General features: G+C 32.1%; 1 protein-coding gene and 1 pseudogene across 1 annotated transcript; both read right to left on the bottom strand.

Moving 5' to 3' along the window:
- Positions 1–10,737: 10,737 nt before the first annotated feature.
- LOC112003949 (chitinase-like protein 2) lies at positions 10,738–14,214 on the bottom strand. Its single transcript, XM_065768420.1, has 3 exons — positions 14,016–14,214; positions 11,582–11,741; positions 10,738–11,159 (listed from the first exon to the last, which is right to left on the bottom strand). The coding sequence occupies exons 1-3, from the start codon at positions 14,212–14,214 to the stop codon at positions 10,751–10,753; spliced, it is 768 nt and encodes a 255-aa protein (XP_065624492.1). The 3' UTR covers positions 10,738–10,750.
- A 3,926-nt stretch (positions 14,215–18,140) lies between these two features.
- The window catches only part of LOC111992056 (chitinase-like protein 2), a 10,790-nt pseudogene continuing 8,407 nt past the window's right edge, over positions 18,141–20,523 (bottom strand).

Raw genomic sequence — 20,523 nt, 5'->3', positions numbered from 1 at the left:
GTGGAAGTCATAAATTATTTATTTATTTTAGTCACTATACTAACCTAATTATAATCCCTTTATCTTTTTGGTACTTTTATCTGGACAATAAAGACACTACATTTTGAATAAAAAACAATTTTTTTTTTTCTTTTTAGTAAATTTGATTATACTATATCTACAATGGGTCCATCCATTTACGGATTTGTCACATATTAATTTATAAATATTAATAATTGGATAATGGCAAAGTAGAGGATAGAGTAAAAACAATTATTCGGGATGACATGAAATTTATAGTACTATAGATATGCTTAATGTATAAGTAGATATGTTTAATTTATTAACTAACTTGACTTCCATTTTTTCCTAAAAAAGGGGGAAAAAAAGAAGAAGAAAACTTGACTTACTTTCGGACCTCGAGTCCTACCACTTCAGAATGTTTAGCTTTTGGAGATTCTTCTTTACTTGTAAGGATATAAGCCAGAAACACGTGAATTATGCATTCTAAATTTTAAGAAAGATATTACTTTATTATCTACCGTTAAAAGTGTGTTACTTCAGTAGTAATTAAATATTTTTTAAAAATTATTATGATTCTTAGCCCATTGAAAATTTGAAATATTAATTGATTTTCTGTTAAAAATAAATAAATAATTAATATTTGCAAAAGAAAAAACTTGAAAGGCCTTTTTTTTTTCTTCTTGGTTGACAAAGGTTTAAATCTCATGATGTGTGGCTGCAAGCTAATCTAAACCATCTTGGGCCTCAAAATCTTAATCATGTTTGAAATTTGAGTAGTTGCACTCTAAAACCTTGCTCAAGAGCATTAGTGTCAACTTCCTAAAACTGTTCTTCGTACTTAAGGATAAGAACATATTTTTCCTATTTTAGATAACCCCATTTTCAAAACACTCAAAAGTAGTGGCAGGCAAACCACTTCAGTTTCTCCGCCCGTTAATAACTTTGGTTATATCAAAAGTAGGTAGGAGTGAAATAGTGAAGAAGTCGTTTTGAGTTTCTATGTTAACATTCTCTTTAGAAACTCGGACTAGAAGAAATGTTGAAAGAAAAAGAGAGACAGCGAGAGAGAGAAGAAAAATGAAGAAGCTATGACGCAATGACGACGAGCTCAAGCCTCAACGTCCAGCAATATCTCACCGGTGAATGAAGGTTTAACAGTGGCGAGGAGGTGCTATAAGTAGCAAAAACTTTATAGAAACCCATTTCAATTTGTACCGATTCAGAATGAAGTTATCGCTGAAATAGCCGATACAAGCCGAAACACCCCGGTATTTAGGACGGTACAAATCAGCCCAGTTTCTGTACTGGTCCAACCATCGGCACGAAAAATTTCAGTCGTACCAGCCGGTACAGTACGAAATTAACTCCCTTGGTTGGAATATTTCAAACTAAATGTAGATGTTTTTGACATCAAATAATCAATAATATCTATCTTTAGGTAACTAATTATTTAGAGAAATTACACTTTATCACCTTAAACTGTATCCCTCATTACATTTTTCCTCCTAAACTTTTTGAATTCACATTTTGCATTCTAAACTATGACTCTTGTTACACTTTGCACTCTGACGTCAAGTTTGCTGTAAACTTGGACAGAAAATTATGACACTACGTGAAAAGACTCAATTGTATGTTTCTTTAATCACAAAACAAAGAAAAAATTACAATTTTCCACCATAAACTATACTCCTGATTACACTTTGTACCCTAAAATTTGGTTTCCATCCAAGTTAACAACAAACTTAACGTTACAGTGCAAAGTGTAATAAGGGTAATTGTGTGCAAAACGTGTATTTGGAAAGTTAAGGTAGCAAAGTGTAGTATAGGGTATAATTAGGGTGGTAAAATGTAATTTTCTTCAATATTTACCACCAAACTTGTTAGTCGAGCATGAAGTGTTGCATAGTAGTATATAACATTTTTAATCATTTGAGAGAGAGAGAGAGAGAGAGGTAATCAAATGTTTTAATGGGGTTAGCAAAAGGTGATTAAAAAAATCTTTTGAATAATTTGATAGATGGGGAGGGGATCAATTTGAGCCTATGCCTACAATATAACAAAATTATGTCTTCAAACACAATAATACACATTCTGATAAAGTTTACTTATTTAAACCCCTACAAAATTTCAACCCTCACCTATGACATCATAGTTAGACAAAAAAGAAGTCCCTAAATACATTCATATTCAACCCAACCAACAACACAAAACCCCAAATTGAAGTTCACAAAAAAGATACTCTGAAGTTTAAACTATTCACAGGATATAGCTTCTTAGGAAAAAAAAAAAAAAAAAAATACTTACAGGAGGTTTTGGTGCCAACATGGGCAAGAAAAGCTGCGATTTCCTTGGTTCCCATGAAGTTCTAGTTGATGTAGGTAGTACCAAAGCCATAGGGCTACAAGTGAGTAGAGGCAATGATAAAAGAGTGGTAGTCCCAAAAGCCCTTTGCATGGGCCTCAAGTAGACATGGCAAAACGGGTTAGACTTTTTTGACCCGACCCGAACCCGATTTTTTTTTTTTTTTTTTTTACCTGAAGCAAAAACGGGTTGACCTGTGACCCGACCCGTGTTTTTTGCGAGTCAACTCGACCCGACCCGACCCGAACCATTATTTTAAAACTTTTTTTTTTTGGTAAAAAAAAAAAAAAAAAAAAAAGTAAAATTAAGACAATATTGGTTTAATTGTTTGTTGTGAGCTTTAAGGAAACAATTGATACATTTACATAACTGCATGCAAGTTAATTGAAAAATAAATGGTTGAACATTCTGTAATGAGTAAAGATTTTTAAATATCAAATAGTAAAATACATGCCAAGATAATCTGGTTACAGTAGAGTTAAAAACATAGATTTAAAATTGTAGACATGTGTGAGAAATATTCACAAGTGTGAAAATAGTGAAGCCAAAGTATCAAATTAGCATAAATTATGAATGCTTAGACCTATTTTTTTAACAATTTATGTCCAAAATAAACAACTTTTCAAAATAAATTATGATATTTTCTAGAGTGTGTATTGCTTAACAATGATATGATATTAATAAAAGAGACCATATATAAATAAGTAAGCAATCAAACTTTAATGTATATCTCAATTGAAATAGAGTGCGAACCACAATTGATAATAGATTATAAAATTAATTTTCAAGATTGTAAATTTCTTATATGTTTTTATTCTTTATCAAATGAGTTATCCAATAAGTTATTTGTAATTTTGTTTTATATTTTAGAATGTTGATATTGTGTAGAAATAAAACTTGTGTATTTGTTTTACTTATCTTTGTATTATTTTGTTTTAGATAANTTTTTTTTTTTTTTTTTTTTTTTTTTTTTTTTTTTTTTTTTTTTTGTGTGTGTGTTTTATGGGTTTGCTTACCAATTTTGTCCCCTTACCATAGAATAAGGACTTTGCTTACCAATTTTGTCCCATTACCATAGGATAAGTGTCACGACCCGAATCCATGGAACATGAGTTTAGATGCATGACTAACCTACTGAACTTATATAACTCAATGAACATAGTTGATCCAAAATAAATTAATACTCCAAAGAAACAATGCTCTTAATAAATAACCTCTTACAAAAATCTAAACTCCACAAATTGGAAATAATCTCCAAAAATAAAACATGAGTTACAAAATAAGGATAACTAAAATTCTATAAGTCTTCAAGTAATATAGAAATCGCTTACAACTTCCACACTCAACCTTGCACCTTACAAAGCGATCAGAAGGTCCTATATTCCCAACTACACTTCAATCTGAAAAATAATAATTGATGGGACTAGCCACATCTAGTAAGTAATTATATAGAATACACAATAGAATAGAGTTAAGCAAAGCACGAGTATTTTGATTTTTCACAAACTCATTCAATGATATAAAAAAAAATTATTCCAAAACATATAACGAATCACTTACTACATATGAAATCACATCTTAAAATAATTAGAAAACACATACATATAATTGATCAGAGCATAGCGTCACATATACACATCACATATTCTCACATACAATCCTGTGAGCGGATACCAACATCTAACCCCTGCTGGTGAGGGATCAACACATATTCTCACATACAATCCTGTGAGCGGATTTACACATACATCTAATATATTTGATCAATTCTAAAAACACTTATTTTGAGTTACATATCACAAAACAAAGTTTATACAAAATATAATAATTCACTTGATATTAACAATTATTCCAAACACAAAGGCATATCAAAGATCACAATATCGAATAGAACATAAATCAAGGGTGCTTGACTCCCTTAGGGAATGAATAAGAACTGAAGAGTTTCTATAAATGTTTTTTTTTTTTTTTACAATTCTTGAGTAAGTTTGAAAACCCAATTTGCTAAAAGAAACGTCATAAATACCATTTAGAAAATAAGAATATGACTTTGAAATCGTTTAGTTTTAAACAAACTTAAAGGACAAGAACCTTTTTAGAAAACTTACTTTGAAACTCAATTGTTTTCTGAAAATAGTTTAGTTTAGAAATCATCTTTTAAATAAGACTTAGACATTCAAAACTTCATTTAAAATTCAAAGTTTCTCTTTGAAACATTATTTAAAACTCGAAGTTTCTCTTTCAAAGTTGTAAAAATGCTTTTAATAGACTTTAGAAAACATAAGCTTAAAAAATACAAAACTTTTGAAAACTTTTAACTTCTAAGAACCTAATGGACAAAACTTGTGCATATTATGCATAATTACTTACAGCACTTGGATTGCTCTGAAAGTCCAGTCGAAACAACCTCCAAAAAGCCTCAAAATACTCTTAAATAAGACCTATATTCAATCATGAAAATTACTTAATATCCTTCACAAAATATAAATCTTATTGACTTATACAAATTGACTCACTAACATTATACTTGCTGAACTAAACAATAACACTAATGCAAAACCTCTCTACCCAAGAATATGTTTCCATAAATTTATCAAAACTTAGAGCCAACAGCCAAATACTTAGGATTTAATATATGTCCTAAACAAAAGTAAAACCTGAAACATGAATTTAGGCTCTATAACTGAAACTTTGTTCTAAAATACACATTATGGGCAAACCTAGGATTTAATATATAACCCCAATGAGAAACGTGGGCCAAAACTTACTCTGACTTGTTCATGGACTTAATATCGTTGGCCCTAATGTATTAAATATCTAAGCATTAGTTTGAGATGAAAATAGAATTTGGGTAAGAGAAATAAGTCTGCCATTAACCTTTGAAAGAATTGTAAACGTGTTGATCTCTAATGGTTCATTATAGTCAAAGTCTAGGCAAAGACTACCAAGGCCGCCACTTTATCCGTCAGAGAACATGAACTTTGACAAAATGTGAGCAGCCTAGTGTGAACACTATGCAGCCTTATTCATGGTTTAATAGCAAAATCCCAACGGCAAGGAAAACGGTGGCAGCATGGTTGACTTATTAAATATATATATATATATATATATATATCCTAATGAAAACGTAAAAGTCCTATACATATATTAAGATTGTGATCCATTATAAAATTCTAAACCTTTGATTCTTTGATTCTAACAATTGAAAATCATACCTGGAATTCTTTGGCTGCCTTTTCAATTGTGCGTGTTCTAAACTCCAAGAAAAAACACCTCTTAGCCTCCTTAGTGATGAAACCCTAATTTAGTTTTTCCTCCACCTTATATTCAACACATCAAAGATGTGGGCTTAGTGGGGTAGTAGGCTAGAGTTTGAAACTCACTTGAACTTATCTCTTCAGTCTCCAAGAGGCCCATAAAACATATTCTTTTATTTATTTATTTATTTATCATTTTAACTGCCACACTAAATTGTATGCATTAAAATTTTAATTTTCTCACCTATTTTGGTAACACCACAAAATTGTCTATTCCCATCTTACTATGCACACACATATAGTACCTCAATTCTATATTAAAACGAACAAGGTATAGTGATAATTATAAAATCAAAATTGGGGTATTACAATAAGCACAATCACACAAAAATGAAAGAAAAAAAATCTTTAAGTATCTGAAATTAAAAAAAAAAAAAAAAAGTTAAAAGTTATCTAATTAGATCTCAAATTGTAACAAAGTTGCACCGCTTACCACCAGCCAGTGCCGAGCCATGCAACAACAGTGCCCAGCGTGCAAGAGAGAGAGAGAGAGAGAGAGAGAGAGATTAGAAAATCAATAAAATAAAATAAAATTGGCAATGAGTAGTGCTCCCTAAAAATGGGGAGCAATTGTAGCAAAATCCCGAATAGGGTAGAGATGGGTTATATAACGTGGGTTTTTTTTTTTTTTTGTGGGGGGGGGGGGGGGGTNATTTTTTTAGGAATGACTTTAAGTGAAAACAATGGTAGCTCCAATCCATCTATCACACCCATTGACAGCCATCAATCTTCAATTATGGTAGATGAAGATAATACAACCACCTGTTCAACAACGTTGGATAGGCCGGAAGATGCCCAAGCCCAACCTAACAATGAGATAATTAAGGAACGAGGGAGGTTGAAATCAGTTGTGTGGAATCATTTTAAGAAAAGGAAAGTTGATGGGAAAGACAAAGCTGAGTGCAACTATTGTACAAGATTGCTTGTAGGGGGGGGGGGTCTAAAAATGGTACTAGACATTTGCATGACCACTAAGTTTAAGGATATTAGGGATATGAAACAAAATATTTTGGTGAGGGATCAACATAATGTGGACTCAATGGCAAGTGTGAATGCTTATCATTTTGATCAAGATGAATCAAGAAAAGAACTTGCTCATATGATCATCTTGCATGAGTATCCCCTTCTATAGTTGATCACATTGGCTTTAGAAGATATTCAACTTCTCTTCAACCATTGTTCAAGATGGTTTGTAGGAACACAATCAAGAAGGACATTATGGGCATCTATGATCATGAAAGGGAGAAATCAATGCATGAAATAGAAAAGAATCGCAATTACCACTGATATGTGGACTTCACAAAACAAAAAGCGAGGGTTTATTGTTGTAACGACACACTTCATTGATGATTTGTGGAGATTACAAAGCCGAGTTATGAGGTACATTTTTTTAAGTATATATTCATTTTTTTAAAAATTCTTTTCAAATATTGTATGAACTTATTTCATTGTTAGTTATAATAATTTAAATTTCTTATTTTAGGTTTATTTATGTGTCATCTCCACATACAAAAGAAGTGCTTTCTGATGTCCTTTTACAAACCTTGTTGGAATGGAACATTGATATGAAGTTATCTACTATGACAGTGGACAATTGTAGTACCAATGATGCTGTTATATATATTATACTAGATCAGCTTCAATGTAGTGCACTTGTTATGCGTGGATCAATGTTGCATATGCGTTATGCAGCACATGTTCTTAATTTGATTGTTTGGGATGGTTTGAATGTTATTGGATCATGCATTGAGAAGGTTCGTGAGAGTGTGGGATTTTGGACTGGACCAACAAAAAGAAAGCAACGATTTAGAGATACGGCTCGACAATTACATGTTGAATATACCAAAGAACTAGCCCTTGATTGTAAGACTCGCTGGAACTCTACCTATCTTATGCTTTCTATTGCTATAGAGTATCGAGATGTCTTTTTTCGATTGAGCCAAAGGGAGTCATCTTATAAGTACATTCTAAAAGAGGAAGAATGGGAGATGGCAAGTAGTATATGTGAGAGACTGGCATTGTTTTACAAGGTTACAGAGCTATTCTCAGGTACCTCATATCCTATAGCTAATCTTTTTTTTCCCAAGGTGTGTGAAATAAAAATAGCTTTGAATTCTTGGTTCACAATCCAAGTGATATGATTAGGAGAATGGCATTTAAAATGTTAGAAAAATTTGACTGTTATTGGAATGTGATTCATGGTGTTATGATGGCTGTGGCAACCATTTTAGACCCAAGATATAAGATCGAATTGTTGGAATATTATTTTCCTCTTATTTATGGTGACGAAGCTAAAAATGAAATTCAAAAGGTTAGAGATACTTGTTATGAAATGATTTGTGACTATACTTCTGGGAGAATGGGTAGGGAAGGTACTCGTGGCACTTGTGTAAGTGAGGATCCACAAGTTGATGACTCCCTTATGGACTTTGAAAATATCTTAGTTAGAAAAAAAAAAGGGTGGGAATATTAAATTGGAGTTGGAGCATTACCTTGAGGATGATCTAATGCCAAGAACTTTGGAGTTTGATATTTTTGGCATGGTAGAAATCTAACAGGCCTAAGTATCCTACTTTGCAACGTATTGCAAGGATATCCTAGCCATTCCAGTGTCAACTATTGCTTTGGAGTCAGCATTTAGCACAAGTGGTAGGTTGCTAATTCCACATCGTAGTAAACTTCATGCAAAGACAGTGGAGGCATTGATGTGTGCTCAAAATTGGTTATGGGCTGAAATCAAAAGTAATCAAGTTTACTAGTTAATCTATTTAATGATTTATGTTGCTGCATTCTTCATTGTATTTTTCAATTGTTTGATTGAATTTGTTTTACTTTTTTTAGGCCTTTCATCTATTGTAGATGGAATTGAAGCTAATACATTCCAAAACATCCTTGATGATTCTGATGATGAAGAAGAAAGTTGTGTCACTACATTGGGAGAAAGCGAAAATCATTCTTAAAGAACTAGTCAATTTTTATTTATTATGAGACAGTGTTTATTTTGTTATGTTTATTTTGTTAAAGAACTAGTCAAGTATCCTTGATGATTTTGTTCAAGCAAAGACAATGTTTATTTTGTTATAAGAAATTTTGAATTATGTTGTTACGTATTAGACTATTTAAGTACTTGGTTTATTTAAATGCTTGGATTTTAAAACATTTTGTTTCATTGTGATTTATATTATTGTAGAAAAAATTTATTTATATATATAAAATTGTATTAGGGGCAGGGCGGGGCCCTAAGGGCGGGGATGGGGCAAGGTAGTATGCCCTGCACCTTGGGGCGGGCGGGGACAGGGAAAGGCGACAACCATGCGAGGCGGGTACAAAGATCCCATCCTTCGGCCCTGTCCCGCCCCATTGCCATCCCTAGTTACAATAGTTACAAGAAAAACCAAATTTTTCTTGCTCATCACTCCCACCAATTTCTACATTTAATGTCTAGGTTCGTGATTCCTTTTGATCCTTTGTTAACCCTCATTAAATAATCTTTCATTCATATTTTTTTCACTACAACTATATAAACCCCCTCTCTCTTGCATTCCAAGAGAGAGAAACACCCTATCTTCTCATCTCTTGAGTTCTAGTGAAGTAAAATAGTCTCGTTATATCTTGGCCTTCCTTGGACTCAAGGTATTGAGTGAGACTCACTTTCTCTCTCCTAGTTCTTCTTTTCTACTCCACCCTTATGACCTCCACCAAGAGTCTTCTCCTCCACTGTGTAGATCTTGCATGTAGGTATAATCCCTTTACCTAATTGGTTTTTTATATTACTATGATGAGATTAAGATTAGAGCATTCTAATGTTTATTTAAATTCCTTGAATATTTTTAAAGGTTCTTAAATATTCATATGCGTTCTTCACATGTTCTTGGTTGTTTATCACATGTTCATGCATAACACTAGCTTTGATTTTAACCACATAAAATTTTTTAAAAATATGTTTATTTCATCATTCTCTCAAATTCTTGAATCTAGAATATCACCATCCACACCCATTAAATTCAAGCAAAGCAATGAACATGCAAATTGATTGATAACATATTGGATGATATAATATGAATGTTGGCCACCATAATCTAGAAGACCAGTTTCATCGGGCAAGATAGGTGCCTAACACATTCCCACCTTGTAACATAACCTCTGAGCTTAGATCAAGAGTTGATAAATCAATACTTATCTTTATAATTTTCAATTTCTAGATTGTAACTAAAAAACAAAGTCATGTACTTTATTTAGATTGTATCTAGGGCCAAAGTTATGTGATTTCTTATGATCAATGTAAATTTCTTCTCAAATCAATAAATGATGAATTTTTCTATTTTTATTTTATTATTTATTCAACAATTAAATAAGTGGTGACTCCATTATAAAACCCTTAATTTAAAGGAAAAAATATAATCAATCAAACCTGCATTTTGAAAGGTAATAACACGACTCTACACATTCAAATGGGTTTGGCCCAACACCAAAAATAGGCGAGGGCATGGTCTCTCACAATTAAAAAAAAAAAAACAAAACAAAAAAAAAAAGAGAGAGAAAAAATCTTAATTATTTGATATTAACAAAAAAAAAAAAAAAAAAAACTTAAAAGTAATATCATTAGACCTCAAATTGTAATAAAGTTGGTCCTTGCATATGAGAATCTCCAATAACAACATATTTCTTTCATTTATGTTGACCTTAGACCTTCTCTCCAAAAAAAAAAAAAAAATGTTGACCTTAGACCAAAAATAAATGCAACTTTTTTTCATATGTAATTAATGCTTAATAAAACAAAAGAGCAGAAAAATGGAATACATTTCAAGATTTCACAACTAAAATATATGTTATACAATTATAGAAAGGTTCATATAAAATCTACACCAAAAAATTCTACAACTTAGAAAATTCAAATAGAAAAACTATATCTCAAGACTTACAAAACAGTACTAGCAAAAGCCAATCACTACAAATAGTTTAAACAAACTCTTACTCCCTTCATGTTTGAACAAACTCTTTTTTTCTTATTAATGACATTACAAAAAGATTAGTTCAACAAGGAACATACTACTAATACCAAACAAAGCTCAAGGAGATGAGGAATAGGATGGATTGAAAACAACTTGCTTAGCACAACTAAGCACATCATGAGGCCCTGCTTCTTCTCGGCCAACACCCATAAGATCAAGGTAAGATAAGTAATGGGAGATGATGTTGTTCATGGACTCATTATCACCTTTACCACAAACAAGATCTCCATAGAGAACATTCATGGTAGCAACAAAACCAGAAACTCTCTTTGCTAAAGTGTCATTCTTGGTGGGTGTCCAATAACCAGTGAAGACATCATGTGTTGAAGGTTGATGCTTTTTAATTGGCTTCATCCACTTCCAAATTGCAACTTGGAAGGCCAAGGTGGAATTTTGTTCAATGTATTCTAGATGGTTCAACAAATCTACTTTCAAATCTTTACTTGCTTTTCCGTAATTGTAGTTCCTGTTGAAAGCAACAATAAATACAATCATTAGGATTGTGGCATGCAACAATGAATTGATCTACAATCAATTCATCTAAGGGAAGGAAACAAAAGGCGCACTTAGGGTTGTAAATTAAACTATATGCATCTTTTAACTAACAAAATGATTGTATTTAGTTTTACCAAAAAGTAGTCTGCATGTGTTTTTTTTTTCTAGGAATTGGTTACCTAGATTTTGTTTAAAGAATGCTTCACTTAGGTACTCATGTTTGAATTATGGTAGAAAATGATTTCTTATCATGTTTCTTAATATGGAAACATAAAACTTTTAACGAAGTTTCAACTTAAGATAAAATTGAATGACATAGGATGAGAAAATAATTCAAATGCAAAGATATAAAGAATGTATGATAATTGTTAGTGTAATTGAAATGGTAGATACCAATAGATAGGTAGAGCACCCCGGCCATAGTATGCAACTCCAGGAGCACATGGATAAGCATTTTTGTAGTGCTCGTCACAGTAATCTGAGTTGGAATTCATTTCCTTATTATTACATAAACTCCAGTCTAATTGTTCCTTAGTTGTCACTTTATGTCCACCTGAAAAATATCATCCACTTTTACTTTGCATGGACATTGAGTGAGTGAGTGATTATTAGCTATTGCTCATATGTAGTTTACTATAGTTTGTTGATCGAGACATTGTGCTTCAAATTAATTTAGTTTCAACGTAATTTGTTTTTTTAAAGAAAATAATTAAACCACTCTATGACTATGAGTAGACTCACTTACAAGCCAATGCTTCCATCATTTACTTTAAAAATGTAGGATTCAAAAGGTATTTTAATATTTGAATCATAAATCTCATCCCATCTTGGCTCCTATTGCCGGAATAATACAATTTGTTAATTATTTTAGGTTACATTACGAATTTGATCATTTAATTATTGGGTAAAATTCAATTTTGTCACTCAACTAGTAATGTATCATTTTAGTCCCTCAAAATTTAAAATTGAGTCAATTTCATCCTTAGGCAATTGTCCATTTATAAATATTAATAGAATTAAGAGTTGAAATTGATTTGATTTTAAAATTTTTACATTTTTATAATAACTTTTTAACTTGTATTCTATCTTCCACATTAATTAATTTTTTAAAAAGATGAAATTGATTTGATTTTGATTTATTTTTACTTAATTTTAAATTTTGAAGGATTAAATTGGTATAATTAATAGTTGAAGAACTAAATTAACAAAATTGAGGGACCAAATTGACCTTTACCATATAGTTGAAAAATCAAAATAGTAATTAAACATTTTTTATAACATTCATTTTCAGTTAAATCATTTTAATAATATATAATATGTAACAAAGCTAAAATTATACATCAATTCTTAAGACATTTAGGGTATATTTGGAACACTGAATGTAGATTTGATTACATTAGAAATATTAATCTTTATTATTGAGAATAGAAGACATTGTAATGGAATAACTATTACTATTCATAAGTTTGGTTGTAAAAGATGATGTATAAGAAAACTTTATATTTTTGGAAATATATTAATTTTAAAACCTATTATATGCACTAAGAAATAGTTATTACATCAATTTTTAAATAGGAATAGCTATTCTTCAATTCAAATAATAGTCATTCCAATTTAATAACTAATCCATATAATAAAGATGTAAACAAATGACTGAATTGCTATTACACTTGAATAACTATTTCATTACATGAGCTATTATAATATACCAAACATACCCTTAATAACTAAACGACATAAAAGGATTAAAACATTAAAATCCATTTCCAACCATTTAATTAAAGCTTTCTTGGTTGGAATATTTCAAACTAAATGTAGATGTTTTTGACATATCAAATAATCAATAATATCTATCTTTAGGTAAGCAATTGTTTTGAGAAATTACACTTTATCACCTTAAATTGTAACCCTCATTACATTTTTCCCCCTAAACTTTTTGAATTCACATTTTGCATTCTAAACTATGATTCTTGTTATACTTTGCACTCCGACGTCAAGTTTGCTGTAAACTTGAATAGAAAATTACGACACTGTGTGAAAAGACTCAATTGTATATTTTCTTAATCACAAAACAAAGAAGGAATTACAATTTGTCACCCTAAACTATACTCCCGATTACACTTTGTACTCTAAACTTTGGTTTCCATCCAAGTTAACAACTAACTCAACGTTACGGTGTAAAATGTAATAAGGGTAATTATGTGCAAAACATGTATTTGGAAAGTTAAGGGAGCGAAGTGTAGGATATGGCATAATTAGGGTGGTAAAATGTAATTGTCTCCAATGTTTACCACCAAACTTGTTAGTCGAGCATGAAGTGTTGCGTGGTAGTATATAACATTTTTAATTATTTGAGAGAGAGAGAGGGAGAGAGAGAGAGAGGTAATCAAATGTTTTAATGGGGTTAGCAAAAGGTTTTTTTTTTATTAAAAAAAAAATTCTTTTGAATAATTTGATAGATGGGGGGGATCAATTTGAGCCTATGCCTACAATATAACAAAATTATGTCTTCAAACACAATAATACACATTCTGATCAAGTTTACTTACTTAAACCCCTACAAAATTTCAACCCTCACCTATGACATCATAGTCAAATGAAAAAGAAGTCCCTAAACACATTCATATTCAACCCAACCAACAACGCAAAACCCCAAATTGAAGTTCACAAAACAAATACTCTGAAGTCTAAACTACTCACAGGATATAGTTTCTTAGAAAAAAAAAAAAAAAAAACTCCTCTTTATAGGAGGTTTTGGTGCCAACATGGGCAAGAAAAGTTGTGATTTCCTTGGTTCCCATGAAGTTCTAGTTGATGTAGGTAGTACCAAAGCCAAAGGGCTGGAAGTGAGCAGAGGCAGTGATAAAAGAGTGGTAGTCCCAGAAGCCCTTTGCATGGGCCTCAAGGGAGTTACGGTTTGAGAACATCTTCTCATACTGTTCATTCTGGAAGTAGTCAGAAACAGCCCCCTTGACACAGCATGCGTTTGGTTCACAACATCGGGGGTTATAATTAGGTAGACGCATGTCGCATCTAGGAGAGTCCTTATTAGAGACATTTTATGTAATTGGCTAATCTTTTGACAAAGTGCACTTTACTTGTAATTAGGTAGATCTAGGATGGCTTTAGTACTTCAAAAAACATGTTGTTCAAGCCAAGTATTAAAGTCATGAAAATTGGACCAAGAAACAAATGAAGAAAAACTGTTCATTAAAACTCGACAGATACCTCGACAAAAATAGTATCTATCGAGACTTTTAAGAATGAAGCTCGACAGAAGCTCGACAGAAGCTGAATTTGTCGAGATCTACGAAATCAGAATTTCCAGATCTGATTTTCAGCTCCTGTTGATATGTATGTGTAGGGTTTCTTTTCTTACAACCCTAAACATATATAAGGCTTTTTTTAAAGGCTGTTACATAAGGAGAACACTTGTAGACTGTGATCTAGTGTCTTATTCTCTCTGCAAGAAGTTACTGCGTCTTTTGCATCTTAGCTTTTTGTAACCAAATACTTCCTGATCTTCATTATTGATGAAGTAAAGAACTTTACAGCTAACAATCTTCTTCAAGTTGGTGAGTTAGTCATGTATTAAGATCCGTGCATCATTGGTTAGTCACATATTGAGATCCGTGCAAAAGGATGGCGTTCATATATTGAAGAATTCAGAGGTTCTGAAGTGGTAGAAGGTTTCTGCTATAAGTTCATCTACAGGGATTGTAGAGTTTAGGGACAAAGGTTTTGTACTAGATCTGAAACTTCTCTTTACTATAATGAATTGCTTTTCGGGAAGGTCTCCCTCCAGGTTTTTTATTGTGAAACTAGTTTGTTTCATTGATTTTCCTAAGTCATTATATCTTGTCTTATTTACTATTCCGCTATGCATGATATTGACATAATATTGATGTTTATTTGTTTTAACAAGATTTATTCATAATAAATCTAATTAACAACTTGGGTTTAATATTTGTTAATTCTATCAACTGGGGTCTAAATTTCCCAACAGTCCTTACACCCAAATATAGTTCCAAATGCACCACAAATGAGGGCTTCACAGAAGACTCATCACAATTGACAAGCACTAACATAGATGCCAATATTGTCAAGAGTACACACCATTTAAATTTATACTCCATTAATTTTGCATGTAACATTGATTAACAATGGTAAAGACCGGAGAAAAGTCTTTACCTTCACTTATTAAGGGGCTGTAAGAAGAAGTTGCGATTTATAATAAACTGGGTACATGCTGTGCTGGCTGCTGGGAGAAGGAAATGGAAAGATAGTCAAATTGCAAGTCATAAACAATTGATTTAATTTAGTCACTATTTAGTCCATACCTAATCTGTTTTTATCTTTTTATACTTTTATCTTATCAATAAAGACATCACCTTTTGAATAAAAAAACAAAATATTTTCTTTTTGTTAAGTAAATTTGAATACATAGGTCCATTTATAGACTTTGGCCATAAATTAGTATTCAAATATTAATATTGATAGTTGGATGATGTAGAGGAGTAAGCAACAACCAACAAGGATTAGCAATGGACCAGGGACTTGTAAAAATATTTAAAAAAAAAAAAAAAACAGATTCAGATCCTCTAGATTTCTTAGGGTACTCTATCAAATAGATTTCTTTAAATCTTAATCATTTTTTAATGATTTAATTTTCTAAATTTTACCATGTCAACATTCTACTGACAATAATCTTAATTGTTTTGTTTGCGACATTATTTTATTATTTTAAAAATATTATTAATTGAGTGTTGATGTGACAGAATCTAGACCCTTAAATTATAAAAGAGTAGTTACGATTTAAAGAAATTTATTAGTAGAGTATCCTTAAAAATCTAGAAGAAGCGATGGATCATAGACTTAGGGCCCGTTTGGATACAGCTGAAAACTGAAAACTGAAACTGAAAACTGAAAAATACTGTAGCAAAATAATTTTTAAATGTGTGAATAGTACCGTGGGACCTATTTTTAATGAAAAAGTTGTTAAAAAGTGAAAATTGTAGGTCCGTAAACAGTAAAAGTTGGTGGAAAAGTCACATGTTGCGGCTACTGTTCAATAAACAGTAGCCGCAACAGTGTTGCTACAGTAACACTGTCTCTGAAAAGCTGGGGACGCGTGAAAAAAAAAAAAAAAAAAAAAAAAAAAGGCTGAAAACGTGCAACGCCAACACTAACGCACATCCCAAACGGTCTCTTAATTCATGGGTCCCTCCCTTCCGAAAGTGGTTCGCCACTACAAAATCTATTACTTGAGAAGGAATAGAGTTAGAAGAAACACGTGAATTCTGCATTCTAAACTTAAATTAATTTTATGCGCACACCGAAAAGAAAATAATTTAAATTAACTATTTAATTTTTGCAAGAAAAAAACCCAAGCGGTCTTTCTTTATTCCACTGGGGCAGAGGTTCTAATTCGGTGTTATGCTAGGCCACAGGCCTAATCTAGCCCGAATGGGGCCTCAAAATCCTAACCATGTTTATTTTGAGTAACTACACCCTAAAACCTTGTTTAACAAATTCAGTTCATTCATTGATTAACTTTATGGAAAAATTCTTTAGTTTACATACTTGCAATTTTAAATCTTATATGGTAGACTAAACAAATGTGAACAATGTAAACTTATAATTATCTTACTTTATAATTTAATAATACTTTTTAAATATGAAATGAAAATAAAAATTCACCCTATCATGGACATAAAATTTTTTATGACCCCATGGAATAAACCTGTCTTCTCCCATTTGAGGGAGACAGAAGTACCACCCAAACTTACAGGATTCCATAGTACAATTTTTGAGGTTAAGATTTTTTTTTTTTTTAATTTTTTTTATTCAACTCATTCAACACATTACAAGAGGAAAGGTTTAAGTGTTTAAACACGTGCATGGTGGATTCTAGTTTCGGGTGCATTACATTCAATTGAGTGAAAACTTTTGCCCTATCACTTAAAAAAAAAAAAAAGAAGCCATTATTTGTTCAAAGAAAATGATGTTGAAACCCCGAAAGATATTATTTAAGTGACCATGTAGTTATTGTTTGATATATGGTTTTATATGATTATAAAGCTTTCAGTTCACCTACAAACACATTCCCTTTCACACACAAATTCACACTCTACTTAAGTGTCAATTCATAATTGGATTTCAATACTTCTACAAGTTCATCATTGGTACTTAAGCATATTGTATCAACTTATGCACTAATCACAAGTTGTCTGCTCTTAAGCAAGACATAAATATAGGTGTGAAGAGGGGTGTCCTTAGCATTATTCTAAATATTTTTCATCCAATTTTTAAATAAATTAATAAACAAAAGCCCCTATATTTCACTAGAATAAAGGGAAACCGTAATTAAAACAGAGAGACACAGAGAAAGACCAATATGTGCTTCTGTGCCAAAGTGGACTTGGGAGTGATGGTCTACATCAACTGGTATATTTCATTCACATTCACATATGGAATTCACAGTTTACACACCAATAACTCTTCTCTAAGGGGAAGTAGGGATTCTAATTATTCGATGGGCCAATACGGAAAGTAAATCAGCTTCTAAGGTTTTAAAATTAGGAATTAAAGAAATACAAAACAAAATATATATATATATATATATATTTTATACTAAATAAAAATCTCATCTCAGTCAGAAAGTTTTGAAAATCTTCACGAAGAAAATTCCTTAAGCCTTCAAGGACCTTTCTTTTGTTGTTTTCTTTTTTCCCTTTTAAATACCATTCCAACAATGAATAAACCCGTTAATCAGCATTCCATAGAAATCTTGAAGATTTCTTTTGCCAATTGGGGGCATGTAAGAGCCCCAATAATAGCATTATTTCTTCTTCTTTTTTTTCTTCTCTCTTAATATTAGACCAAAATAAAGGAGCAATAAACAAGAAGCGCAGAAGTGGGGGGGATCAGAGAGATTGCTTGAAATATATAATATTCCAAGATTTCACAACCAAATGCATATTGAATAATTACAAGTTCACAACCTTACAATGGTTTATGCATTCATATCCAATACTCCAAGACTGAAAACAAAAATATTTCTCTAAAATTACACAACATTAGCAAGTGACAGGCAAAGTCAACATAACTGTAGATCCCTAAACTAGTTTAGCTTCGTACGATGGAAGACAGTTGATAGATTTTATATCCTATTCCCTCCTTTACGTTTGAACCTTTCCTTTTGTAATTTATTACGAAAGAAAACAGTTTGATAGATTCTATAGCTTCATACCAAGGAAGACAGTTTGACAGGCAAAGTTAATGCTTTAACTTACAAAAGGATTAGCTCAAGAAAGAAGGGGCTATCTATCAACAAAATACATGTAGTTCAACCGTTCAAGGAGGAGGAAGAGGATGGATTGAAAGAAACCTGTTGAGAAAAACTAAGCAATTCATGAGGCCCAGCTTCTTCTTGGCCAACACCCATAAGATCAAGGTAATATAAGTAATGGGAGATGATGTTGTTCATGAAGTCGTTATCATCTTGGCCGCAAACAAGATCTCCATAAAGCCATTCATGGTAGTGCCAAAACCAGGAACCCGCTTGGCCAAAGTATCATACTTAGTGGGTTTCCAGTGACCAATAAAGACATCATGTGCTGAAGGTTGATGCTTCTTCACTGGAGTCATCCACCTCCAAATTGCAACTTTGAAAGGCCAAGGTAGCATTTTTGTTCAATATATTTTCCGGATGGTTCAACAAATCCACCTTCAAGGCTCTACCGGCTTCTCCATAATTGTAATTCCTGTTGAAAGCACCAAGATAGAAAACTGTTTGGATTGTGGTGTATATGTAACTATGAATTAACTTACAACAGATTCTTCAAGGGTTGGAAACGAAAGACACATACATACAAGTCTTGGGGTTGTAGACAAAAATGTTTACGTCTTTTAACTAACGAAATGCCCATATCCAGTTTTACCAAATATTTGGTTGCATATGCTTTTATCAAAGATCTTTTACAGATAGAAAAGGATTTTGTTTTAATGTTTCTTTGACAAATATACATACAACTTCCAAAGAAGTTTTAACTTAGGACAAAATTGAAGATGTGAAAATAATTCGAATGCAAAGATTTAAAGGATGTACTGATCATTGCCAATGAGATTAAATAGGTAAATACCAATAGATAGGTAGAGCACCCCGGCCATAGTATGCAACTCCAGGAGTGCATGGATAAGTGCTTTTGTATTGCTCATCACAATAATACGAGCTGGAATTCATTTCCTTGTTATAGCATAAACCACAAGCTAATGGTTCCTTGGTGGCCACTTTAGATCCACCTAAAAAATATCATCCACATTTACATTGCATAGAGATTGAGTGAGCAAAGGGTCATTGATTGTAACTCAAAAACAAAATTATAAAAAGCCATATCATCATACGCAGTGTTCCAAAAAATTCATTTAATCTCAAGCCCATTTTTTCCTTAGGAGAAAATAATCTACTTAAAACACTATCAGTAGATTCAGTTTAAGCCTAATGCTTATTTCTGTTTATTTGAAAATGACAGAATCAACAACTAAATTAAGAGTTGACTTGAATCATAATTCTCATCCCAACTCAGCCATAAACAATATATATTGTTAATCTTTTCATCAAATTAACACGATAAGCCCAAATTATACCTCTTGTAGTATCAATTCTTAACATATTAATTAACTAAACACCAAGAAAGAATTAAAACTTACCCTCCTTTTTGAACACAACTTCCTCAAATTAAAGTTTGCTTGGTTTGGATATTTCAAACTGAAAGTGCTTTTTTATTTATTTCTCAAATTATCTATTATGATGCTCATTTCAATTATGATTTAATTGGTATTTCAGTATTAAAAACTCTTAATGTTGACCTTAATTATCTTATCTTTAAGTACCCATATATTAAACTAGCTATTAAATTTAAGAACAAAATTTAGTTACAAAATTAGTTGTAACCTAAGACTATAACTGTGGGGCCTGTGAGCCTCACAGCCTCGGCCCATCACGAAACAGGCCCAAGGCCCAGGCCGAGGAGCATATGCCATTTTTTGTTGGTGTTGCTAAGCTAACTTAGGGGAAGCCTCTTTTCCCAATCCACACCGAGGACCACCTCATCCTCGGCCTGACGAGGGGGATTTTAGAGAGAGAGACTAACCCCAAAGTAAGCTGTCATTCTCACATTTAATGCATTCAACTAACTCCCCCTGGCCGCATTAATGGGGAGGTAACCCCTTGGCAGGATAACGTTGATCAGAGTGAACCACTTGAGTACCGATAAGGCCTCTGATGGGACGGATGGCCAGATAAGAAGGCAAATAGATGATCAACAGATGGA

This window comes from Quercus suber, unplaced genomic scaffold (assembly GCF_002906115.3).
Source record: "Quercus suber isolate HL8 unplaced genomic scaffold, Cork oak 2.0 scaffold_932, whole genome shotgun sequence".
In the NCBI taxonomy this organism is placed as follows: Eukaryota; Viridiplantae; Streptophyta; class Magnoliopsida; order Fagales; family Fagaceae; genus Quercus; species Quercus suber.
Note: the sequence above shows the minus strand (reverse complement) of the source record. Positions and strands in the feature narration are given on the sequence as shown.

What these genes read in the sequence shown, in the direction of transcription:
- LOC112003949 (XM_065768420.1), bottom strand. Translation starts at nt 14,214, where the DNA reads ATGCGTCTACCTAATTATAACCCCCGATGTTGTGAACCAAACGCATGC. An exon ending in CTTCCAGCCCTTTGGCTTTG is followed by an intron (nt 11,742 to 14,015) that starts GTACTACCTACA and finishes GATATTTTTCAG; the next exon opens with GTGGACATAAAGTGACAACT. An exon ending in GGTGCTCTACCTATCTATTG is followed by an intron (nt 11,160 to 11,581) that starts GTATCTACCATT and finishes TGCTTTCAACAG; the next exon opens with GAACTACAATTACGGAAAAG.